Source organism: Dromiciops gliroides, chromosome 3, assembly GCF_019393635.1.
Source record: "Dromiciops gliroides isolate mDroGli1 chromosome 3, mDroGli1.pri, whole genome shotgun sequence".
Lineage (NCBI taxonomy): Eukaryota > Metazoa > Chordata > Mammalia > Microbiotheria > Microbiotheriidae > Dromiciops > Dromiciops gliroides.
Window position 1 is genome coordinate 551,282,488 of NC_057863.1, and position 22,729 is coordinate 551,305,216.

A 22,729-nucleotide genomic window follows, 5' to 3' on the forward strand; every position below is an offset into this window, starting at 1 on the left:
GACAGACAGACAGACAGACAGACAGACACACACACACACACACACACACACACACAAATGCTATCTTCTCCATCAGAATGTAAGCTCCCTGGAAGTGGGGTTCATTTCTTCTTTTGTACATGTATTCTTAGTATGTGCCGGGGACACAGCAAGTACTTAATAAATGCTCACTTAATGACTGTTTTTCCTGGCTGGCGTATCATGAACCTACAGTCTACTAAAACCTCTACATCTTTTTCAGGAAAACTCATATTTATACATGCCTCCTCCATCTTGTATTTGCATTCATATTCTCTTGATGATGCTAAATGAGTGGTAATCATGGAACACTACAATATCAGAATAATCAAAATTAAAATAGCCTAAGTGATGATGAAAAGATGCATGATTGATAGAAGTAGGTTGCAGCATACAGTCAAACTTCTAAGTCAGCAGTGATATAAAATGAAATATCAAGGACGTGTATGTCTATAAAATGAATTAGATCATGTCACATAGCAAGGGTAAAGGATAACAGGAAAGTTCAAACAATGCATTCATATGCACAAGATATGGAAAGATCCAGATGAAGGACTTCAGTTCATTCAGTGACAAATATGGAAGATTTATAGAAAGGCATGGACAAGAATCACACAGGCTGAGAGGGTATGGGTGGGCTATAATTTGTATGATGGAGTAGATGACCAACCATTCCGGTGAGATCACAGAGTCGCTAAAATCTAGAACACATAATTCATTACAATTCTAATTTTATGCAAATTCTCTTAGATCCCCATGACCACCTTTATTCTCTTTAACCAACAAAATTTTAGAGATGCCTTTGAATGGTTAGAGGTGAGGTAAACTACAAATATGGTTTAATATCAAGGACTTACAATACTTTGAAACTGTAATCTAGTACATACCTGCATAATGTCTTGAAGGCTCTCAACAAAAGACATTTCTGCTTCAACCATATAAAACTCTGCCAGATGCCTGCGGCTTTGAGAATTCTCAGCTCGGAAAGTTGGGCCAAAAGTAAACACTTGAGTGAAAGCTCTGCAATTAAAGATGAAGAATGCAAGAATAAAACTTTATTGTTTTGAGCTTGAACCCGCACATTCTAGTGGGTGTCTATCTTATTCTGGAAGCTGATTAGAATGGTATAATAAACATTTTATACAAATCTTCTGATATGCCAGGAAAAGACATACAGCCTCTTAACAGTGCTGGCTATAATCAATGCTATGAATAGCAGGCATCTTAGTTTCATAGCAATCAAAGAAAGAGATCATGACCAACAGGAAGTTTCATAAAGAATTTGGGTAGGGGGCAGCTAGGTGGTGCAGTGGATAGAGCACCGGCCCTGGAGTCAGGAGGACCTGAGTTCAGATATGGCCTCAGACACTTAACACTTACTAGCTGTGTGACTCTGGGCAAGTCACTTAACCCCAATTGCCTCACTAAAAAAAAAAAAAAAAGAATTTGGGTAGGAAAATTTGAACTATAATCTAGAAAAGTTATGCTGGGACTGATGAAGAAAGAAAAAAAGGAAGAACAGACAGGAAGGACAAATTCAAAGACTAAGACAGAATCTTCGAGGCCATCCAAAACATTAGCTAACTGAATAATTGATAATCATGGGGCTGGAAGGGATTTTGAGAATTTACTTCACTCTCCTATTTGCACCTACTCTCTAATGCTAAAAGTAAAAGTTCAAGCTCCTTTCCTTAGCATTCAAATTTCCTACAACATCTTGTCACCATACCTTTCTCATATTATAAACTCAATGTGCCCTAAGCTTCAGCCAAAGTAGATAACTGGGCACCCGCATGCTTGTTTTTGCAATTTTTGATTGTTTTGTGGTGGTTCTTTCCATTTACATGGTTGTAATCACCGTGTATATTGCTTTCTTCGTTCTGCTTACTTACTCTCCATTAGCTTATGTAAACCTTGACATGCTTTACTATATTCATCACATTTCTCATAGTACAGTATTATTCCATATTGTTCATATCCTTTGACCTTTATCTACTGGGGAATGAGTTCTGACTATACATAAAATCAAAAGTCATTATTTTAAATTTATATGTTCTGTTATTATATGTATCTGTTAATCATATAAGCATCACAATTAATTATTAAAGGATATATAATTTGTTAATTATTTCTATACATCTTAGATAACAAACACTTATCAGAAAGATTTTATGCAAGATTTCTTCCCCATTTTGCTATTTCCTTTTTTATCCTAGATGCATTAATTTGGTTTGTTCAGAAGCTTTTCAGTTTCATAAAATAAAAGTTATCCATTTTATCTTTTGTAACTGTCTCCTATCTCCTACCTATAGTTGTGAGAGAGATACTCTCTGCTTCTCTTCTTCTTCTTCTTCTTTTTGCAGGGCAATAAGGGTTAAGTGACTTGCCCAGGGTCACACAGCTAGTAAGTGTCAAGTGTCTGAGGCTGGATTTGAACTCAGGTCCTCTTGAATCCAGAACCAGTGCTTTATCTACTGTGCCACTAGCTGCCCCCTCTCTTCTAATTTTTTATGGTATTATCTTTAATATTACAAGGTCACATACTCATTTAGAATGTATTGCAGCACATGGCCTAAATTGCTGTTTAAGCCTAATTTCTGGAGATTGCTTGTCTTTTTTTTTTTTTTTTAATCAAAAAAGGAAGTTCTTTGTAAGGTAATTTGCTTTGCACTGTATCATACATACACTGGGTTACTGAATTCCACTGTTTCTGATGTCATCTTGTGTACTTTGTTCCACTGATCTATTTTTTAAAACCAGTACCAAATGGTTTTGATGACTTCTGCTTTATAATATAGTCTTTCTGGAAGTACTAGTTACCATACTCTATTCCTTTATATCACTGCCCTTGATATTCTATATCTTTTGTTTCTTCAAATAAATTGTTATTTTATCAAGTTCTGTAAAGTATCTCCTTGATAATTTGATTGGTATACCATGAACTTTGGCAGCAATGCAATGTCATTTTATTATATTCACACAACTCAACCATGAGGACTGAATATTCCTCCAGCTATTTAAAAAATGAGGGTATACCCATTTTTAAAAAAATTAATAAAATATTTTATTTTTTTTCCTGTTACATGTAAAGATAGTTCTCAACTTTTGTTTATACAAGCTTTCCAATTTCAGATTTTTCTCCCTCCCTCCCCTCCCTGCCCCCTCCCCTAGACATCAGGTAATCTGACATAGGTTTTATATATATATATATATATATATATAGATATATATATATATATATATATATATATATTATATATATATATATATACACACACACACATATCTATCTATCTATCTATAAGATAGATAGATATATACACACACACATATATATATATACACATATCTATCTATCTATCTATCTATAAGATAGATAGATAGATATATACACATATAATAACATTAAACATATTCTGCATTAGTCATGTTATAAGAGAAAGAATCAGAGCAATGATTGAAAAACCTCAAAATAGAAAAACATCAGCACCAAAAACAAAAGAAATAGTATGGTTCATTCAACATCTATACTCCACAGTTCTTTTTTTTTTTTTTCCTGAATTTGGAGATCCTCTTCTATCATGAGTTCCCTGGAACTCTTCTGTACCATTGCATTGGTGAGAAGAATACAGTCCATCACAGTAGATCAACACTCAATGTTGATGATACTGTGTACAATGTTCTTCTCGTTCTGCTCACCTCACTCATCATCAGCCCACACAAGACCCTCCAGGTTTCTCTGAACTCCTCCTGCTCATCATTTCTTACAGCACAATAGTATTCCATTGTATTCATAGAGTATACCCATTTTTGGGGGGGAGGGGCGGGGCAATGGGGGTTAAGTGACTTGCCCAGGGTCACACAGCTAGTAAGTGTCAAGTGTCTGAGGCTGGATTTGAACTCAGGTACTCCTGGGGCAGGTAGGTGACGCAGTGGATAAAGCAACGGCCCTGGAATCAGGAGTACCTGAGTTCAAATCCGGCCTCAGACACATAACACTTACTAGCTGTGTGACCCTGGGCAAGTCACTTAACCCCAATTGCCTCACTAAAAAAAAAAAAAAAAAAAAAAAAAAGACCTGAACTCAGGTACTCCTGAATCCAGGGCCGGTGCTTTATCTACTGCACCACCTAGCCACCCCGAGTATACCCATTTTTGAGGGTATATTTTGTAGCTTTCAGCTTTGCTGAAGTTATCTCATTATCTCTGCTGATTCTCTGGGATTTTCTAAGGAAACCATGACCATCATTATTTGGGGGTATTTTATATTTTGGAGTTATTATTCTATTTCTTTTGTATTTTCAGTTTTGCTAGCATATAACTATACATAGTAGATTTTGATAATTCTTCTTATTTCCCCTAATTTTGTTGTAATTTTACCTCATTTATATGGTATTTTGTTGATTTGATTTTCTGTAGTCTTTTTAATCAGAGAGGCTAAAGACATTTGTTTGTGATACCTCAATTTTGGTAAAACTACCGTGTCATATTAAGAAATAAGTACATTCTTTTATAATCCCATTTAGAAGAATCTATACATTTTTTTAGCTCTGAATTCTCTAGTAATTTACTCAGTTTTACATTTTCCCTTTTATTTATCTATTTGTTAAACTTGTCCAGAACTGAGAGATATTGAAACCTCCTGCCACTACCATATCGTTACCTGTGACGTTTTGTAGTTCAATTAATTTTTCTTTTGTGAATTCAGATGCTAAGGCATTGGTGCATATATACTTAACAGTTGTATTGGTTTGTTGTCTAGTTTCTTTCAGCATAATGCAATTTCCTTGCTTATCTATTTTTCTGTTACAAATATCTATTTTTGCATTGTCTAACAGCATGATTTCAACTCCTGGTTTTTTGTATTCACATGGTACATAATAAATTGTGTTTCATTCTCTCATTTTTACTTTGCATATCTTTGGGTGGTTTTTTTTAGCTGTGTTTTCTGCAAGCAACAGGTTATAAGGTTTTGTTTACATATATATATACACATATATAATCTGTAACTTTTTCATTTTGTTGAATTGTTTAATTAATTTATACTTAGAGTTTATGAGTTAAATTTACATTATCCTCCATTTGTTTCTAATATTTTCTTTTTAAAATTAGGGCTTTTTTAGGTTATTTTTCCCTCTTCCTCTTTATTTATTTATTTTTTTAATGTATAAGGTATTTTATTTTTTCCGTTACATGTAAAGATAGTCTCAACTTTTGTTTATACAAGCTTTACAATTTCAGATTTTTCTCCCTCCCTCCCCCTCCCCTAGACAGCAGGTAATCTGATATAGGTTATATCTATATATCTCCATACATATAGATATAGATATATACACACACATATATATATATACGTATAATAACATTAATCCTATTTCTGCATTCCTCTTCCTCTTTAAAACATGATTATTTTGTCTCTTCAGTTATCTTAGCTTAACCTACTTTAGGGTAACCCTATTCCCAACTGCTCTTTACTCATTTTCGAGGTTTCAGCCCTCCCCATTTGTTCCCCTTTTCCTTGTTTTGGGGTTTTTCTTAACAATTCATTTTTTCTTCTCAATTAAGTAGTCAAGTAAAATCCTCCTTTTTCTTCTCCATTTCACAAAACCTTGTTTTATTCATTGGTTATCTAAAATTTCTTTTGGGGGGGGCCTTCATTTTTTATTTTCCTTTTCTTCCTATTCTAGACTTTTATTTCTTGATTCATGGCTCTTACACTTATTTGGTCCTTTAATTTCCATATTCCTTATGGCATTAGTTTCTAAAGTACTTATTTTGTATTGCTTCTTCTAAATAGCTTCTAACTTACTGCCTTGTAAATCATTTCTTCTGCCCCATCCCCTTTTCTGTTGTGCTTCCCCTCTTGCCCAAAGTAGGAGTTTTCTTATGTTTCTGATCATGCAGTTCATTAACCTCTGTTGTCATTTCCCTCCCCAACTCATTTCCATGAAATCTCCTTGCTGGGTTCATGTCCTTCCACTCTTCTCAGTGTAAGTTGTACCTAAGAGCTCTGAATGCCCCTCTCCTGAGATAGAATGAATGGTCTAAGCACCAAATCCCTAAAGATTATACCCATTTTAAAGTTCTCATCTTTCTTTATAGAATCTCTCTCTTCTCCCACGGGAACATTATCAGTGGTATCCCTCACCACCACTGAAGCAAATTTGCCCTTTCTTCCCCTCAGCTTTGACTTCTTTCTTTGCCTCCTTACTCATGTAGACCCTCTTTTTCTGAGAGCCTACAGGCACTGTCTTGCTTGCATATTCCCTTCTCTCTTTTCCCTTCCTCTCCATTTTATAATTTAGACCTACGGAAACACCGATTCACCTGTAGGCAAGATATTGTAAGGTTTTGTCTGATATTCAGGCCTGTTTCTCCACCATTAATTCTATTAAATTCTGACTTTACCTTTGTCATCTAGAGTACTTTTATAAGAAATTTAATGGTCTTTCTTTTAATTTTGCTGTTGTCTTTGGTTACTATATTGTTTATCTGTCTTGTATTTCTGTTGTCTGGGGTACTGAAAAAGGCAAATACTTTGTTTAATCTGGTTTCCTATCTAGTCCGTTTTATTGGAGGTGATCTGTGGCTTCTTTTGATCAGTACTTTATTTCTTTGCTCTGATGTTCTGGACAGTTTTCTTGTTGCACATCTGCATTCTCAGTTATTCTTTCTTTGTTTCTTTGTTGAGAACTGCCACTGTGAATTCAAGTTTTCCTACTCTGCTAATTGCTTCTGCTGTGTAGGTCATAAATTCTATTTTCATAATTCTTAATTCTCTTTTAAAACATTCAGGAACATTCTGCTATGATTTCATGTTGTCTTGTACTCCACAGGGTACTCTGCCTCATCACGTGTTGATTTACTTTCTTTGTATTACGATATTTATTCAGGGATGATAAGACTTGTTTGGATGTTCTGGAGGGCCGCTACCCACATTTCCACTTTTCTCACACATTACTCTCTTCTATACTGTCTATGATCCTGTGATACTGGCTTATTTGCTGCTCTTCACACATGATACCCCCCCATCCCCTATATCTGTGCCTACTTTGTACTGGCTCTCCAAATTTTGTTACCTAAGCTCAGATGTGCCTTTAACTTAGCAAGTCAATCTGATTCCAATAGTCCAATTTCCAGACACAGCTATTCCAAAACTCTCATCTTTTCTCAAGCTTCTCATGACAAACCTCCCCCTGATCTCTCTACCAAGCAGAGTCTCTTATTCACTGAAAGAATTGAGGACATTCACTAGAAACTCCTTCTTCCCTCCATATCTTACATTTTTCAAACATCTTCCCAGCACAGTTCCTCCTTCACTCTGTCTTAATGAAAAAGTATCCCTCTCCTTGTCCGAGGAGAACCCTTTACACCATCCTGAATCACATCTAGTTGCACAGCACCAACTACCTCATGGACATAATTAACAAGATGTCCCAAAGGCATCTCAAACTTAGCATATTCAAAATGGAATTTTTGATGTTTCCTTTCAAAAAAACTCTTCTTCTCAAATTTCCTATTATAATTCGGGTTACAACTATCCTGTCAGTTACTCAGGCCTACAACCTCATTGTCATCCTCAGATCCCCTCTGGCACTCACCCTGCACATTCAATCCACTATGAAATCTTATGTTCCTTTCTCTCCACTCACCCAACCACAACTCTAACTCAGATACTCATTTCTCTCGTCAAGATTATAATAAACCTATAACCAGCGCTTAGCACAGTGCCTGGCACATAGTAGGTACTTAATAAACGACTGATTGGCAATACTGGTCTCCCTCTATTAAGTGTCTCCCTAGTCTAATCCATCTTTCCACTCAGTTGTTCAACTGATTTTTTCCCCTCAAGTGTAGGTGTGATCATGTCACACATGACACACCCTCTCACATTAATAAACTCTAGAGGTCCTCTATTGTTTTGAGGACCAAGAATAAAGTCCTCTGTACTATAAAAATGTTAGCTACTATTATGTTTTCTTTTTTTTTTTTGGATGAGGCAATTGGGGTTAAGTGACTTGCCTAGGGTCACACAGCTAGTAAGTATTAATTGTCTGAGGCCAGATTTGAACTCAGGTCCTCCTGACTCCAGGGCCAGTGCTCTATCCACTGTGCCACCTAGCTGCCCCTCAATTTTTTATTACAGAAAAGGTTATGAATTTTTTTTTTTTTGGTGAGGCAATTGGGATTAAGTGACTTGCCCAGGGTCACACGGCTAGTAAGTGTCAAGTGTCTGAGGCCAGGTTTGAACTCAGGTCCTCCTGAATCCAGGGCCGGTGCTCTATCCATTGTGCCACCTAGCTGCCCCATACCTTTTTTTTGGGGGGGGGGTGGGCGGGGTGAGGGCTAATGAGGTTAAGTGACTGGCCCAGGGCCACACAGCTAGTAAATGTCAAGTGTCCTGGGCTGGATTTGAACTCAGGTCTTCCTGATCCAGGGGCCAGTGCTCTATCCACTGTGCCACCTAGCTGCCCCAGGTTATGAATATTTTTGCGAGTCTTATTTGGCTCTTTAATCTCCTTTCTTTCATAAAAAAAGAAAGAACATATATGTATACATATACATTAATATATATAGTTTAAATTTTACTGAAATATTTTATGTTACCTTTATTTTCACATATATATATTCCTCCCTCTCCTTTACCCAGTAACCATCCCCTATAATAAGTAATAAAACTGAGAGAAAAGATATTTCAGCACAGTTGGGCCAACATAATAACCAAGTTTGATAGTATATGCAACATTTCATAATCACAACTCTCATCTCTGCACAAAAGAGATTTGTTCATTTGGTGACTATTCCCTGGGATAAGACTGGCCTTTATGATTACGTTAAGTTTCTCTTTTTGTTCTGTCCAGTTAATTGTAGTAGTTCTTATATATAGATTTCCTGGTTTTGCTTTTGGATAAACACTAGACTTTACCATTTGCTTGCTTCTATGCCTTCCAGAACCCTGCCATTGTCATCTGACCTACTAGACCATGCCATTCACACCGTCTGTTTTACTCTTCAGATTTCTGATCTTTCCATCGTGCCCTGCAGATGAACTTTCTTTTATGGGTTGTCTCTTGAAGCAATGATAATCCCCCAAACAAGAGTTTCTCTTTTCATATTGTAGTGATTGGTGTTTTAGTCAGTTTTTATTCTAGCTTCTACAGATTCAACATTTGGTCACAAGTTTTAGATAAATCAATCTTGAACATATGATCTGAGTATAACATTTTCTAAATAAGACGTTAATGAAAATGTGTGAAAAGCCAATATAAGTTATGGGAAGAGATTGAACTTGATACTCAGAATTGAGCCGAATTATGGGAAAGCCTGTCTACGTAAGAAAGCCCCCAGATTAAGTCAGTATTTAAGATAATCAGACTTTACATTACATAACCACCAAGACATCTTAAGGAGTTCATTTGCTAAATCAAAAGTAAAATCTGAAAATAATTCCAGGAAGTCCATTTTCATTTTTTCCCCTCTAGTTCATTGGAACAAATGAACTGCTATAAAATGGTTTGGTTTTGGCCATTGATTGGCTGGTCATTTGCTATTATTTTTCCTGTGCTGAAAGCTAAGATCAAAAGGTTAGAAATTGCAGAGCCTAGGAACATTTTTACTGTCTGAAGACTGAATAGGGACTTCCCCGTGGCAGAGATATTGAGGTTAAGGATACTTAGCAAATTAGAGTAAGCCTTGGCAGTAGCTAGTTTAAATGTGTAGTAACATCCTCAAAAATTCAGTCTGTACCTTCAAGGTTACCCAAATGCCATCTTGTAGTCCAATTTCTATATCATTTTTATTTGAGTTTGATATTCAACAGATACTGTCATATTTCACCTTTGTATCCCAGCACCTAGCATGGTGACTTGCAAAAAGTAGGTATATAATATATGTTTGCTGGACTAAACTACAGATTATATGCAAAGCATTATACTAAGTTAGTGAAGGAAAATGCAATTACAATAAGACAGGCCCCTGCCCTCAAGGAACTCGTAAACTAATGTGAGAGCTAAGCCATAAGTAAAAATAATTCTTTACAAAATATATCAGGCCCAGATTGCTGCAGAAGTTCCAGGAAGTTTCACAAGAAGGAAATATATTTTCAACGGAGTAAAAATCAGTTAAGGCTTTACAGAGGAGATGGCATTTGAGCTGGATCTTGAAGAATAGGTAGATTTCAATGAGCAAGATAAAGCAACCACAACATGGGGAAAATTATAGGCAATTAAAAGAACAAATAAAATGGATCATAGAGGGACAGGAAGTAATGTGTAAGAAGGGTATAGAAGAAGCCTGACCCAGAGTGTTATGAGATTTAATGAAAGACTACTGAATTTGGAATCAGGATTTGAATTCCAGTTCTGTCACTTACTAGGCATGACTTTAAGCAAGACATGAACATCCCAGGGCCTCAGTTTCTCATCTGTAAAATGAGGAGGACTGATTAAGTGACCTATATGATTCTTCTAGCTCTATTATCCCACTAAGCAATGGGATGTAAAAGAGATTATTATTGTGAAGGGTCTGAAATCCAAGACTCTGGACCTTTAATTTAGTAGTCAATAAGCATTTTAGTATCTTAAGCAGTGGAGTTACCTAGGACATAATAAATCTGAAAGTCATATAAAGAATGGGAGGTGAGATTGAATGCAGAGAGACCAACTGGGGTTTTATTGCAACATCCCACACAAGGTAACTGTGACTTGTTCTGAAATAGTAATATTAGGAATGGAAAGGGAATAACTGAATTCAAATGAGATGTGTTGGATAAATGAACAAGAGTTGGTAGCTAACTGTTTTGACAAGAGAAAGGAAGGAATAAAAGATGACATTGAGGGCTTTGGGTTTGAGTAACTAGGAGGATGGTGTCTGGGAGGCAATGACAGAAAAGGAGGTGACAGGAAGAGAACAACCCTTTTGGAGGAAAAACAGTATGTTCAGTTCTTTATAGACTTGAGTTGAGATACTCATGGGGGTACTCTAGGGACATTATCAAATAATCTATTAGAAAGATAGATATGAGCTTAGGAGAGATGATGTAAATTTTGTAGTCATCTACACATAAAGGTGATAGTTGAAGCAATAAAAATGGATGAAATCACCACAGGAGGAGGTTTATAAGGAGAAGAGAAGGAGAATATGCCTCCCCTTACTACATTAAAGGGTGTGGAAGGAAGAAGATAGGGCCTCTCAGGAGTGAGGGAAACAGCTGGTTAACAAGGCAGAACAAGAATAGGAGTGACATAAAAGCCAAGAGACTGAAGAGTATCAAGAAGTGGATATTAAATTTCAAATGTCACACAGAGGACTGAAGAATCACAGAATTTAAAAATCCTGCCTTGGCAACCTGTACCAGTGTTCTTAGTGATATTTTCTTGGGTCAAGTAAAACAAACCCAATATCTCTTCCAAATGACAATCCTTCAAATACACATCCATATATCCAGTCCTAGTTTCTCCTGAGGCTTCAGTCCCACATCATGAGGTGCCTATTAGACATTTCTAACTGATGTTCCATAGGCATCTCAGACTCCCCATATTCAGCAAGATAATTATCTTTCACTTCAAATCCTATCCCTTTTTAAACTTCCCTATTACTGTCCAGGATATCATTTTCCTTTTAGTCACCCAAGTACCCTCATCTATTCATTTTCATTCATCCCACAAATCTTTCCATTTCTACCTCCACAGCACCTTTTGTATCCAACTCCTTCTCTCTAACTCACAGAACAACCACTCTAGTTGAAGCTCTCATTACTACTTGCCCAGACTAGCTTCCTGCAGTAAGTCTCCCTAGTCTAGTCAATCCCTTACATAGCAGCCACAGCGATTCTCTTCAAGTATAGGTCTACCCATTTCACAAACAGCCCCCCCCCCCCCAGTTCCACCTTAATAAACCCCAGCGGCTTCTTAGAGCCACTAGGATTTATAGGATCAAACAGAACCTCTTCTGTGTGGTATTTAAAGTTTTTCACAACTTGGCCCTTTCCTACCCATCCAGTCTCCTTCCATATCACTCCTTTCCATACTCACTAGAGTCCTGCTGCTCCAGATCCCTATGCCTTGGTACTGATTGTCCTCCATGTCTAGAATGTTTCCTCCTCACTTACAAATCTTGGAATACCTGGTTTCCTTCAAGATTTCTCTCAAGTGCCTCCTACTAAATGAAGCCTTGAATGCTCTTCCCTCTCCCCCCATCCCCATGTTACTTCCTTTCCCTCAAGATTATGTAGAATCTTCTTAGCAAATGTGAGGAATATCCTTTTTGTGTATGAACAGACTGGTTGCTTCAAGGTTCAGAAAGAGAATATTGATGTAAGGAAAAGTGATAAAATAATCTGTGAAGAAACATAATCATTAGGTTAAAATGCTTCAGAGAGAGATTGTTCCGAAGACCAGAGAGAAAAAATGCCTTCAGATGAAAGACTAAAAGGACCTGTTTGAAGGCAGAGCAATGACTGGGGTAGTGATGGCTGCAGGGCATTGTGTTCCATTAGCTCATTTACATGTGACTATTTTTTTAATGAATAAAATAACTGTTTTGGGACTATAGCAAGATTATATGGTGACTGTTGGGTTCAGGCCTGACAGGAAGACAGATTTATTGGGTGTTACCTCCAAAGCTAAAGATGAATGACTGACCACCAGGAAACTGATTTGAGGCATTACAAGCCGTTAAAGACAGAAAGTAAGCTGGGCACAGGAGTCACAAGAACCTAGGAACAGAAAAACAGAACGTTTCCAGTTAAGTTGACTCTTCAGCTGTTTTTTGGGGAGTTTAATGTTTGGAAGAGAAAACTAATTTGCTGACTGGCCAGAGAAAGGCTGGAGTAGCTGCTGTAAGCTCATTAGAAGAGAGCTGAATCCTGATATTGCGTATGGGGAAACCTTTCAGGGGTTCCTGTCTTGCCTTCTGCTGGCCTCATTGGTTTGAGAGGGAGAACGAGGGAAAGAAAGGTTTTACATGTTCTGTTGTAAACTGTTGCTGTGAGAAGAGACCTAGAGTTTATAGGACAAAGCAAAATAATCCTCTGCTATCTGTAGATATGATGGGTACGGGCACTTCTTTGGCTTAAGAGAACTGTTTGTTATTGAAAGGATATAGTATTTTTTATCAGAGCCCAATAAAAGAGGCTATTAGAGAAAAGAACTTGTCATTGCTTCATCAGCTTAAGAGTAGGAATGAAGAGTGAGTGAAAGAGAAGTGAAGAAGGAGAGTGGTGAAGACCAGAAGCAGAACAGCTAGCAGAGAAGCAGTTTTATTGGATTTAAGTGAGGCAGAGTTATCGCACAAAGTCGTCAGTCGGGAAGTCTCTCTTCCAGAGTCATCACAGTCCAGTGGCAGTCCAGAGTCAAAATGACTGGTGATGATGGCTTGAGACTTGGTGGATGATCTTGGGGTCTTCGATGCCTGATCAAGCTCTAAGCCTTCCACAGAGCCTGCTTCAGTTGCCTTCATGGTCACTGGAACAAATGGTTCTCATCCACCCATTCCACCAGGGGAAATTTTCATAGGCTTGGGGTAGACAGCCCCCTAACTCACCGATGGGTTTGAGACCCCTTGGTGACCCGCAATCTGGTTTAGCCTGTCTGCTGGAACAGTTTTGCCAGGGGTGTGGCTGCTGCGTGTGCTACAGCTCTTGGAGCCACAGGTAAGAGGTGGATCAGGCAGACACCCAAAGTGGAAAGCAGCCCTCATACCAGAGGTGCCAGTCTTCCCTGAACACAGCCTAGTTTTATATGGTATAGGCTGCTACTAAAGGGACCAAAGACATCAGCGTCTACAATGCAGAGTTCGAACTGAACCAAGCACACTTGTGTGGCTCCCTGCTAAGTTTCTGGGAGTACAGGCTCACTCTTCCTGACCTACACTGCAGCCATTAATAGGAGAGTATGACCCAGGTTCATGGGGGGGACTATGATGTTTTCATTATTTCTACTTTTGCCTTCTATTAAGTAGATGTTATGATTTCTGTTGCTTTTGTCTTAAAATTTAGTAAATGTTTTATATTGAAGAGCTAATGGTGTCATTGTAACTGATTTCATATAAATGGAAGCCCAATGATAGCAGCTCAGCAACAACAGCAGCAAGTAGCAGGAGTGTATTCACCCTCCCCCCTCCACAGGTGGTAATGGTCCCCTCTGGGAACCCCCCAGCTGCCACATAGAAACTAACACACATGTTATTTCCCCCATCGAATGTAAGCTTCTTGAGGAGGGTTGTTTCACTTTTGCTGAGTATCCCCAGCACACAGTACACTTTAATAATGTTTGTTGGGTGAATGGTTCATCATTTCCTCTACAAAGTCTCTTTCAAAGCTAAACATGTCCCAGCTCAAAGCTAAACACATCCCAGCTCTTAGAAATGATCTTGGTATATATAAATTTTAGTCTCCCACAATTCTGGTAGTCCTTTAACATATTTCAGCTTGTAAATGTTCTTACTAAAATGTGGTACTCAAAGTTGAACAAAATCCTTCAGGGAGGATCTAACCAAGACAAAGTACAATGGAACTACAATTTCCCTTATCCTAAATACAATTCTTCTACTGACAGTTGAAGATCACCATTGCTTTTTTGGCTGTTGTGTCATACTGGTGACTTATATCAGTTTACAGTCTGATTAAAAACCCCTAATTTTTTTCATATGAACTGATCTCTAGTAATGATTCCTCCATCCTATATACATGAACACATACCCTTATGTACAAAGAGGCATACAATTAAGTAATGAAATACAACTAAAATCACACAGTAAATTTTCTATTTCCAGCCTAACAACTGCAATATTCTGTTCTTTGAACATGAATGCTTCAAGTCTGGGTCCTCTAGAGTCTCAACTTGAGAGCCTATTCCTAGGCAAAATCTGAGGCATCTTATTAAACATTATTATCCTGGGGATACTTTTGTCAGCGATTTATCTATTTTTGAAGGGAAATTTAATCCAAATTTGTGATGAAATGTCTAATGTCTCTATTTTTAGACTTAACTTTTATTTGTTGCTCTTTAAAAAAAAACATGTGCACCAGAAAACCCAGCTTTTTAAATACCTGAAAGAAATGCTGACTAAGTAGCAATTGTCCCAGAAAAAAACTGTCAATTATAACAAGCAATTGCACTTACTATGCACCAGATACTTTGCTAAGTCAGGGAATACAAACAAAAGCAGAAGACAGTCCAGTCCCTGCTCTCCAGAAGTTTATATTCCAAAAGGGGAAAACACTTAAAGATGGTTGGGAGTGGAAAGAAGATGAGAAGAAGTCCAAGGGTGAAGTGAGGAAGTTTCAATAGCAAGATAGAGAAAGTCACATGGAGATGAGTAAGCAGTACAGCCTGAAGAGCAATGAAGACATGTGTGGCCTTTGCCTCCTACTTAAAATGGAAGTTTTAGGAGGCCTCAGCCAGGCAGAAGGTGAGGCCTCAGGGTGAAGGGTACTTCAGTGTGAGAAAGTAGAACTGTTTAATAAGGAAAACATAAGAGTTTCAAATCTTGCTCTGTGCTTTTAGTAGCTTTTAGTAAATATGTCATTCACTGATATTTACTCATAAAAAAACTTTGAGGATATATCAGAACGAACACATTCTAGCAGAGAGAAGTATACAAAGAACATAGCAACATTCTGGATTCATGGGAAGGGACCATAGATATCTAATCTAATTATCCACAATATCTCCAAATATCACCTATCCTCTAATCATAACAAACTCTCTCCCTGTAAAGGCTGCCCATATCTCTGTTGGAAATCTATGATTTCTGGAATGTGTCTTTCATTTATTAAATTAGATACTGCTTCTTTGTAATGTTTATTTACTGGATCTAATTCTGCCCTCTGGACCCAAGCAGAACAAGTCTGTCCCTCTTCTTTCTTTTTTCTTTTCTTTTTTTTTTAGTGAGGCAATTGGGGTTAAGTGACTTGTCTAGGGTCACACAGCTAGTAAGTGTTATATGTCTGAGGCCGGATTTGAACTCAGATACTCTGACTCTAGGGTCAGTGCTCTATCCACTGTGCCACCTAGCCACACCATCTGTCCCTCTTTCAAAAGGCAACCCCTTTAACTATCTGAAAACTGTGAATTATGATTACTCTAAACTTTCTCTTCTCTGGGTTAAAATCCCCATTTCCTCAACCAAATCCTATATGATAATGACTTCTAATTCTCTCACCATCCTGGACACCTTCTCTGGACATATTTCTGTTTGTCAATATCTCTACTAAATGTAGCATCAGAAATTAAATACAAAACACAATATTCATATAACATTGTTGTGTGAATCATTATAAGTATTTTTTCAATATGTCACGTACAAAAAGAAAGTTAGGGGAAACCTTACACTTATATAGCAAGGTCACTAAATAGTATTACAAAAACAAAATTCAGGTCTTCTCACTTTCAAGGTTATAATATATTCACCACCCAAACTGCTTCTTGAATGTGTAATAAAAATTACTTTGGTTGCAATATCCTAAAAAAAATTTATCTTACATTATTTATTTGTCCTAAGCACCTCTCTGAAACAGCAAAACATCCGTGATATTATTTTCTCTTGTATAAGATGCATGATAGAACACAGAGCATGTTGAGAAAAATGAAAATGTGAATGTAATCCAATAAAAAGGACTATTTCTTTATTATTAATTCTTTCTCTATCTAAATCAGAAAAATCATAGTAAGAAAGTTGTTGTATAAAAGAAGAAGCAAATGTATTTTCAGGAATAAAATGTTAAGATTAAAAAGGGACCTTAAAGTCCATGTAGTTCAAACTTCTCATTTTATAGATAAGGAAACTGAGGCCCAAAGAAGAGGAACTACTTGCCTATAATGATGTGGCAATTTAGGGGCAGAGCTAGGAAATGATTTCTGATTGGGCATCTATTGAGTTTCCCTACAAGAAGTTCTAGGTGATAAACAAACAACATGTTTAATATGCTCTGCTGTCAATGCTAAATTCCATTTCTTCATGGGGTTCTGAAGGATAAAATATGAAAAGATTCTGCTAATTTTTCAATTTGAGTGTCATTCAACTGAGGACTGTTCTTTAAAACAAAACAAAACAAAAAGTAAACGAGGTTCTAAAATAATATACGAGTAGTATTGTATCCACCATGTGAAGTTATAATCAGACTTCATTTTCAGTAAGGTATGGTTCCTTGTGATCTCTGGATCAATGACACTAAATAAAATACTATTCCAAGTTTCTTACCGTATTTTCTGACAGTGAGAGAATTTTAAAATCAACTATGTTCAGTTAAAATCTTAGGTGACCTTCCCACCATTCCCACATTTCTATAGCTCTTATGTGGATCCTATAGTACAAGGTCTCTGTCACTCATTTTGGTGTTTAATTATATTCTCCTTTGGCTATTACTTATTCTTTCCACTCCAATAACCTTCTGAACAAAAACTATTTTTTATATTTCTTTTTAATCATCCTTAATGCCTAATAGTACTCTAAATTTAGTAAGTGGTCAGTAAGTCCTTGCCAGAGTTTGGTTTTTTGTTTTTTTTTTTGGCTGGGCAATGAGGGTTAAGTGACTTTCTTGGGACCACACAGCTAGTAAATGTCAAGTGTCCGAGGCTGGATCTGAACTCAGGTCCTCCTGAATCAGGGGCTGGAGCTTTATCCACTGTGCCACCTAGCTGCCCCACTGCCAGTTGTTTGTTTTTTTTTTTAAGTGGATATGCATTTTTCACTTGAGAAAATAAGATGGGAAACACAAATGTTGGAATAAGAATTTTTATGAGACCTGCATTCAGAAAAAGTATGATGAAAAGTTATTTCTCTTTCTCCTAAGAAAGCAATTAAAATTACCTGTGATAGTTAGTCAACAGGCATTTATTAAATACTTAATATGTGCCAGGCCCTTAAGACTTGGCAGATGTCCCAAGATTACATAAGTCAACCACACCCTACCTGGCTGACCAGATGCATTTTCATATGGAGATGAAGGTAGCCATGTCTACTCAATCTAAGTGCTGGAATATTCTTGTTGAATGTCCTTTTTATGCTATGGGTAAGTAAATATAACTATGAGTGAACTACTAGTGTCTCAATTAATTTCAACATTGAACTTGAATAAGTTCCCATGACAAATCAGGCCCATCCATTACATGGGGCAAAAAAACCATCACACACCCATCTCCAAAGCATTCAAAATTCTTCCACACAAAATTGATCTAAACAATTAAAAGGCCAATTAGGTGGGTAATAATAATGCCTACATTTTGGGGGGGAAGGGGTGGGGCAGTGAAGGTTAAATGACTTGCCCAGGGTCACACAGCTAGTAAGTGTCAAGTGTTTGAGGTCGGATTTGAACCTCAGGTACTCTGGAATCCAGGGCCCGGGCTTTATCCACTGTACCACCTAGCTGCCTCCACCTACATTTATACAGTGGGTTTTTTTTGTTTGTTTTGTAGACAAAACCATTTTGTACATTATCTCATTTTGTCCTCATAACAACTTTATGAGGTGAATACAAACATAGATTTTTTTTAAGTTGATATATTTTGTTTCTGTTTGTTTTTTTGTTTTTTGGGGTTTTTTTTGCAGGGCAATGAGGGTTAAGTGACTTGCCCAGGGTCTGAGGACAGATTTGAACTCAGGTCCTCCTGAATCCAGGGCCAGTGTTTTATCCACTGCACCACCTAGCTGCCCCCACAAATACAGATTATTAATCCCATTTTACAAATGAAAAGAAAACCTCAGGTGTAGAGAGGGGACATGTGGCTTCATTGTGGGAGTTCTAGACCAGAATCTAAGTCTTCTTAATTCTGGTTTAGCATTCTTTCCAGAATGATAAATAAGAAAAACTGAAGAAATGATAGGACAAGAATCCAGTCTCTAAACTTCCAGACCAACAATTAGATAAAAAATGTATTTTTCATGATGCTTATATGAAATGGTAATCTGATGCTTTTAATTGGATCCAAATAACCTAGGAGAAATGGTTGGAAGAAACAAATTTTAATTCACTGTAAGGAGAAATTTTTTAACAATTCAAGCTGTCCAAATGAGGAATGGGGGTGAGTTCATTATTATTAAAGGTCTTCAAATAGAAACTGGGTGACAAAATGACAGGGATGCTCTAGAAAAGGATTCTTTTTCTGACTGAACTAGAGATGGAGATGCAAAAGGAAGGCATTCCAGGCCTGAAAATTAGTGTATGGAGATAAGAGAGAGGGTGCTTGTGAAAGAGGAAGAGTAACAAAGGTAGTCTGGATGAACTGGAGTACTAGAAAGCAATGTACTGCACTGTATTAAGGCTGAAGAGGCAGGCTGTCAAGGGCTTTAAATACCAGATGTGGGAAAATAATGGGTTTTTGGGGGACCCAGGCTTCCCAGAACCCTTACTTGAGGGAGCCTTGACTGATCTCTTTTAAGGCCAGCCCAGAGTCAGTAAAGTTGGAGCTTGGACTCTGAATAGAGATGATAGAGATTAGAACTACACCTACCTAAAAGCTTTGCCCTCAGAAGGTCTGTCTTTCACAGACCCTGAGCAGCAGGGCACTGTTCATTTTGATATGGACCACCCTCAAGTCATGCCAATCAATGGACTTGAATGTTACTGGCCAATTAGCTTGGGTCAAGGCCTCTACCCGAGAGAATAAAAATCCTTGGGGAGAGGGGTCTCTCGTCTCTGTCTCTCTCTTTCTCATTCTTTCTCTCTCTCCTTCTCCTTCTCCCTCTCTCATTCTCTCTCTCTGGGCTGGGACACTGAAGGGAGCAGCCACTGTCCCCCCTGGTTCTCCTCTCTATCCTAGGTAATGTAGGGCTTCTGAACTTTCAGAGCCATGTGCTCTCTCTCTCTCTTTTTTAAAAAATTCTTTTGGGGGGGGCAGGGCAATAAGGGTTAAGTGACTTGCCCGAGGTAACACAGCTAGTACTATCAAGTGTCTGAGTCTAGATTTGAACTCAGGTCCTCCTGAATCCAGTGCCGTGCTTTATCCACTGGGCCATCTAGCTGCCCCAATGTGCTCTCTTTTTACTAACATTTAATATGATTTAATAAATGCTTAATGCCAAAGATTAGTGCTATATACCCTTTAATTTATAAGTAGCAATATATTAGAAACCCCAGGTAAGGTCCCTAAAACCTAGAACAGAGACAGACACCCCCAGCATATTTCAAACGACATAAAGAGAAGTTTATATTTAATCCTTGAGATAATAATAATAGCTATTAACATTCATATAACGTTTTAAGATTTGCAATGTGCTTTACAAATATTATTATATCTTATCCTCACAACAACCCTGAGAGGGAGGTGGTATTACTATCCCCATTTTACAAATGAGGAAAATGAGGCAAAGGAAGGTTAAGTGATCTGTCCAGTGTTACACAGCTAGTAAGTGTCTAAGATAGGATTTGAACTCAAATCTTTCCACCATACCACTTAGCTACAAGCAAATGATATGGTCACGCCTAGACTTTAGGAAAATCTGTTTAGCAGCTGTATAGAGGATGGATCAGGGAAGGGACATTCCACTATCTGAAAATAGGTTCCTATTTTTCCATCCTGCCCTATTCCTAACCACACCTATTCACATCTTCACAGTTCAAGTCTTTTCCTCATCCACTACAGAGGAAAATAGAGGTCATAAGCCATGAACTTATTCTTCTCCCCTTGACATATCTGATTTTCTCTTTCTTTACTCTGACTGATAAAAAGGTGTCCCTTTCTTCAAGACCAACCTTTTTACTTGTACCCTTAATCCTATCTGTTACTATTTTTTCTCAGATTCCTACCAAAATCATTTCCCGTAGCCCTTGCACTAATCTTCAGTTTCTCCCTATCTACAAGTTCCTCCCCCATTACCTAAAAGTCATCCCTATCTTTAAAAAAGCCTTTACTAGACCCTATCATCCCCTCAAGGTATGGTCCTATTTCAATTCTTCCTTTCATCATTTGAATATTTAAACACTGGGCTAATTTCTTACTGGCCATTAGAAAAATCTAGAATTAAGTGATGTCATCACAATCAGTTTATCTGCATATCTCTCTCTCATTTGTATAATTCAGCCGCATTGTCCAGTGGTGGCTTTTTTCTGCAGCCCTTGTTTCTGCATATGTGATAACTATAGCCAAGAAACTCCAGAAGAACAGGCACTGTATTTTAGCTGAATCTAGTACAACAAAACCTAACACAATAGGTACCTCGACCTAGCAAGGCTGGCTCAATCTGTTTGGAATATTTTCTGTAAGGCAAACAATATTCTGGAGATCCTCTGAGCATCGTGGCTTTGATAAACTTCAAATGAATTTCTCAAAGTGGGGTCACATGCCCAGAATGAAGGGAAACCCTGGTTGGGAAAGAAAAGTAAAGAAGGAAGAATACAGTTGAACTTTTACAAAATGCCTGGAATAAGATAATATGTTGGAAGAATGGCTTTAGATGTGTGTGTGTATATATACTCACACCTATGGAAATATTCATATATGCACATTGTGAGGAAATGGGGATTGGCCTCCTCTCAATCTAGACCTGTTTGAGGGAAAAAGGTCTGACTCCCCTCCAGCCCCCAAACAAAATCACATGGTTCAGGGAAACCCTGGGCTGGTTGCAATTAGATCTGCTCCTGAGCTGTGTCCATATATGGTAGGAATTGAAGAATTGTCCCTGTATCACCTCCCTCATTGGCTAAAAAATACTGCATTCCATTAGCCAGTTGTAACCCTTGAAGAAGGGAGGGGCCACTTCGGGTTTAGGGATGAGAGGAGATAAAAGCCGGCCTGCAAGCCTGCATCTTTGGTCACCCACCAGATGGACAAGGGGTGGCCCATTTTCGTGAGAATGACAATAAATGAGCCTTTGACACATTACCAGCACTGAGTTCCAGAAGTTATTGGGGTGATATTTCTTACACACATATATAAACATATATGTGAATGAGTATATGTCTACATTTATATCTATATCTATAGTTTTCTTCTATTAAAGTCCTATTCTGATGAGTTCTCAAAGCTTATGCTATGGAAAATCTTAACATACTAGAAAATCTTTGAATACAAATATGAAGATGAACCATATCACATTCAGTGAAATGTGAAATGACCAATTTAGCTAAATGTGAATTAGTTTTTCATCAGGAGACTGGCTACAGAAACTCATGAATCTGTTTACTTAGCCATAGTGGGGCTACGATCTCCCAATAGGGAGTAACTAACACTAATTAAAGACAGATCTTCTGAAGTACAGTTCCTTAATATCAGAAAATTGTTTAACTTACAGTAGGGTAAACGTATACAACTGACTTTTCCATACTGTATAAATATATGGCTTTTTTTTTTTTTAAGTGAGGCAATTGGGGTTAAGTGACTTGCCCAGGGTCACACAGTAAGTGTTAAGCGTTTGAGGCCGGATTTGAACTCAGGTACTCCTGATTCCAGGGTCAGCGCTCTATCCACTGCGCCACCTAGCTGCCCCCAATATATGGCAATTTAAAGACTAAATGCTAACACATAAAAGATACCAAACTGTTTTGCTTGTTTGTTGTGCCATTTCAGTTACATGCAACTCTTGGTGACCCCATTTGGGGTTTTCTTGGCAAACATACTGGAGTGGTTTGCCATTTCCTTCTCCAGATCATTTGACAGATGAGGAAACCGAGGCAAACAGGGTTAAGTGATTTGTGTCTGAGCTCACATTTGAACTCAGGTCTTCCTGACTCTGGCCCTGATGCTCTATCCACTGTGCCACCTAGCTGCCCCAC

At 37.7% G+C, this 22,729-nt stretch overlaps 1 protein-coding gene across 1 annotated transcript in view; it reads right to left on the reverse strand.

The window, feature by feature from the left end:
* NARS2 (asparaginyl-tRNA synthetase 2, mitochondrial) overlaps positions 1-22,729 on the reverse strand; it is a 149,811-nt gene that overhangs the window by 65,547 nt on the left and 61,535 nt on the right. Inside the window, exon 7 of the mRNA XM_043995292.1 lies at positions 906-1,038. Within this exon, the coding sequence (XP_043851227.1) occupies positions 906-1,038 (133 nt within the window). The remainder of the gene's footprint in view (positions 1-905; positions 1,039-22,729) is intronic.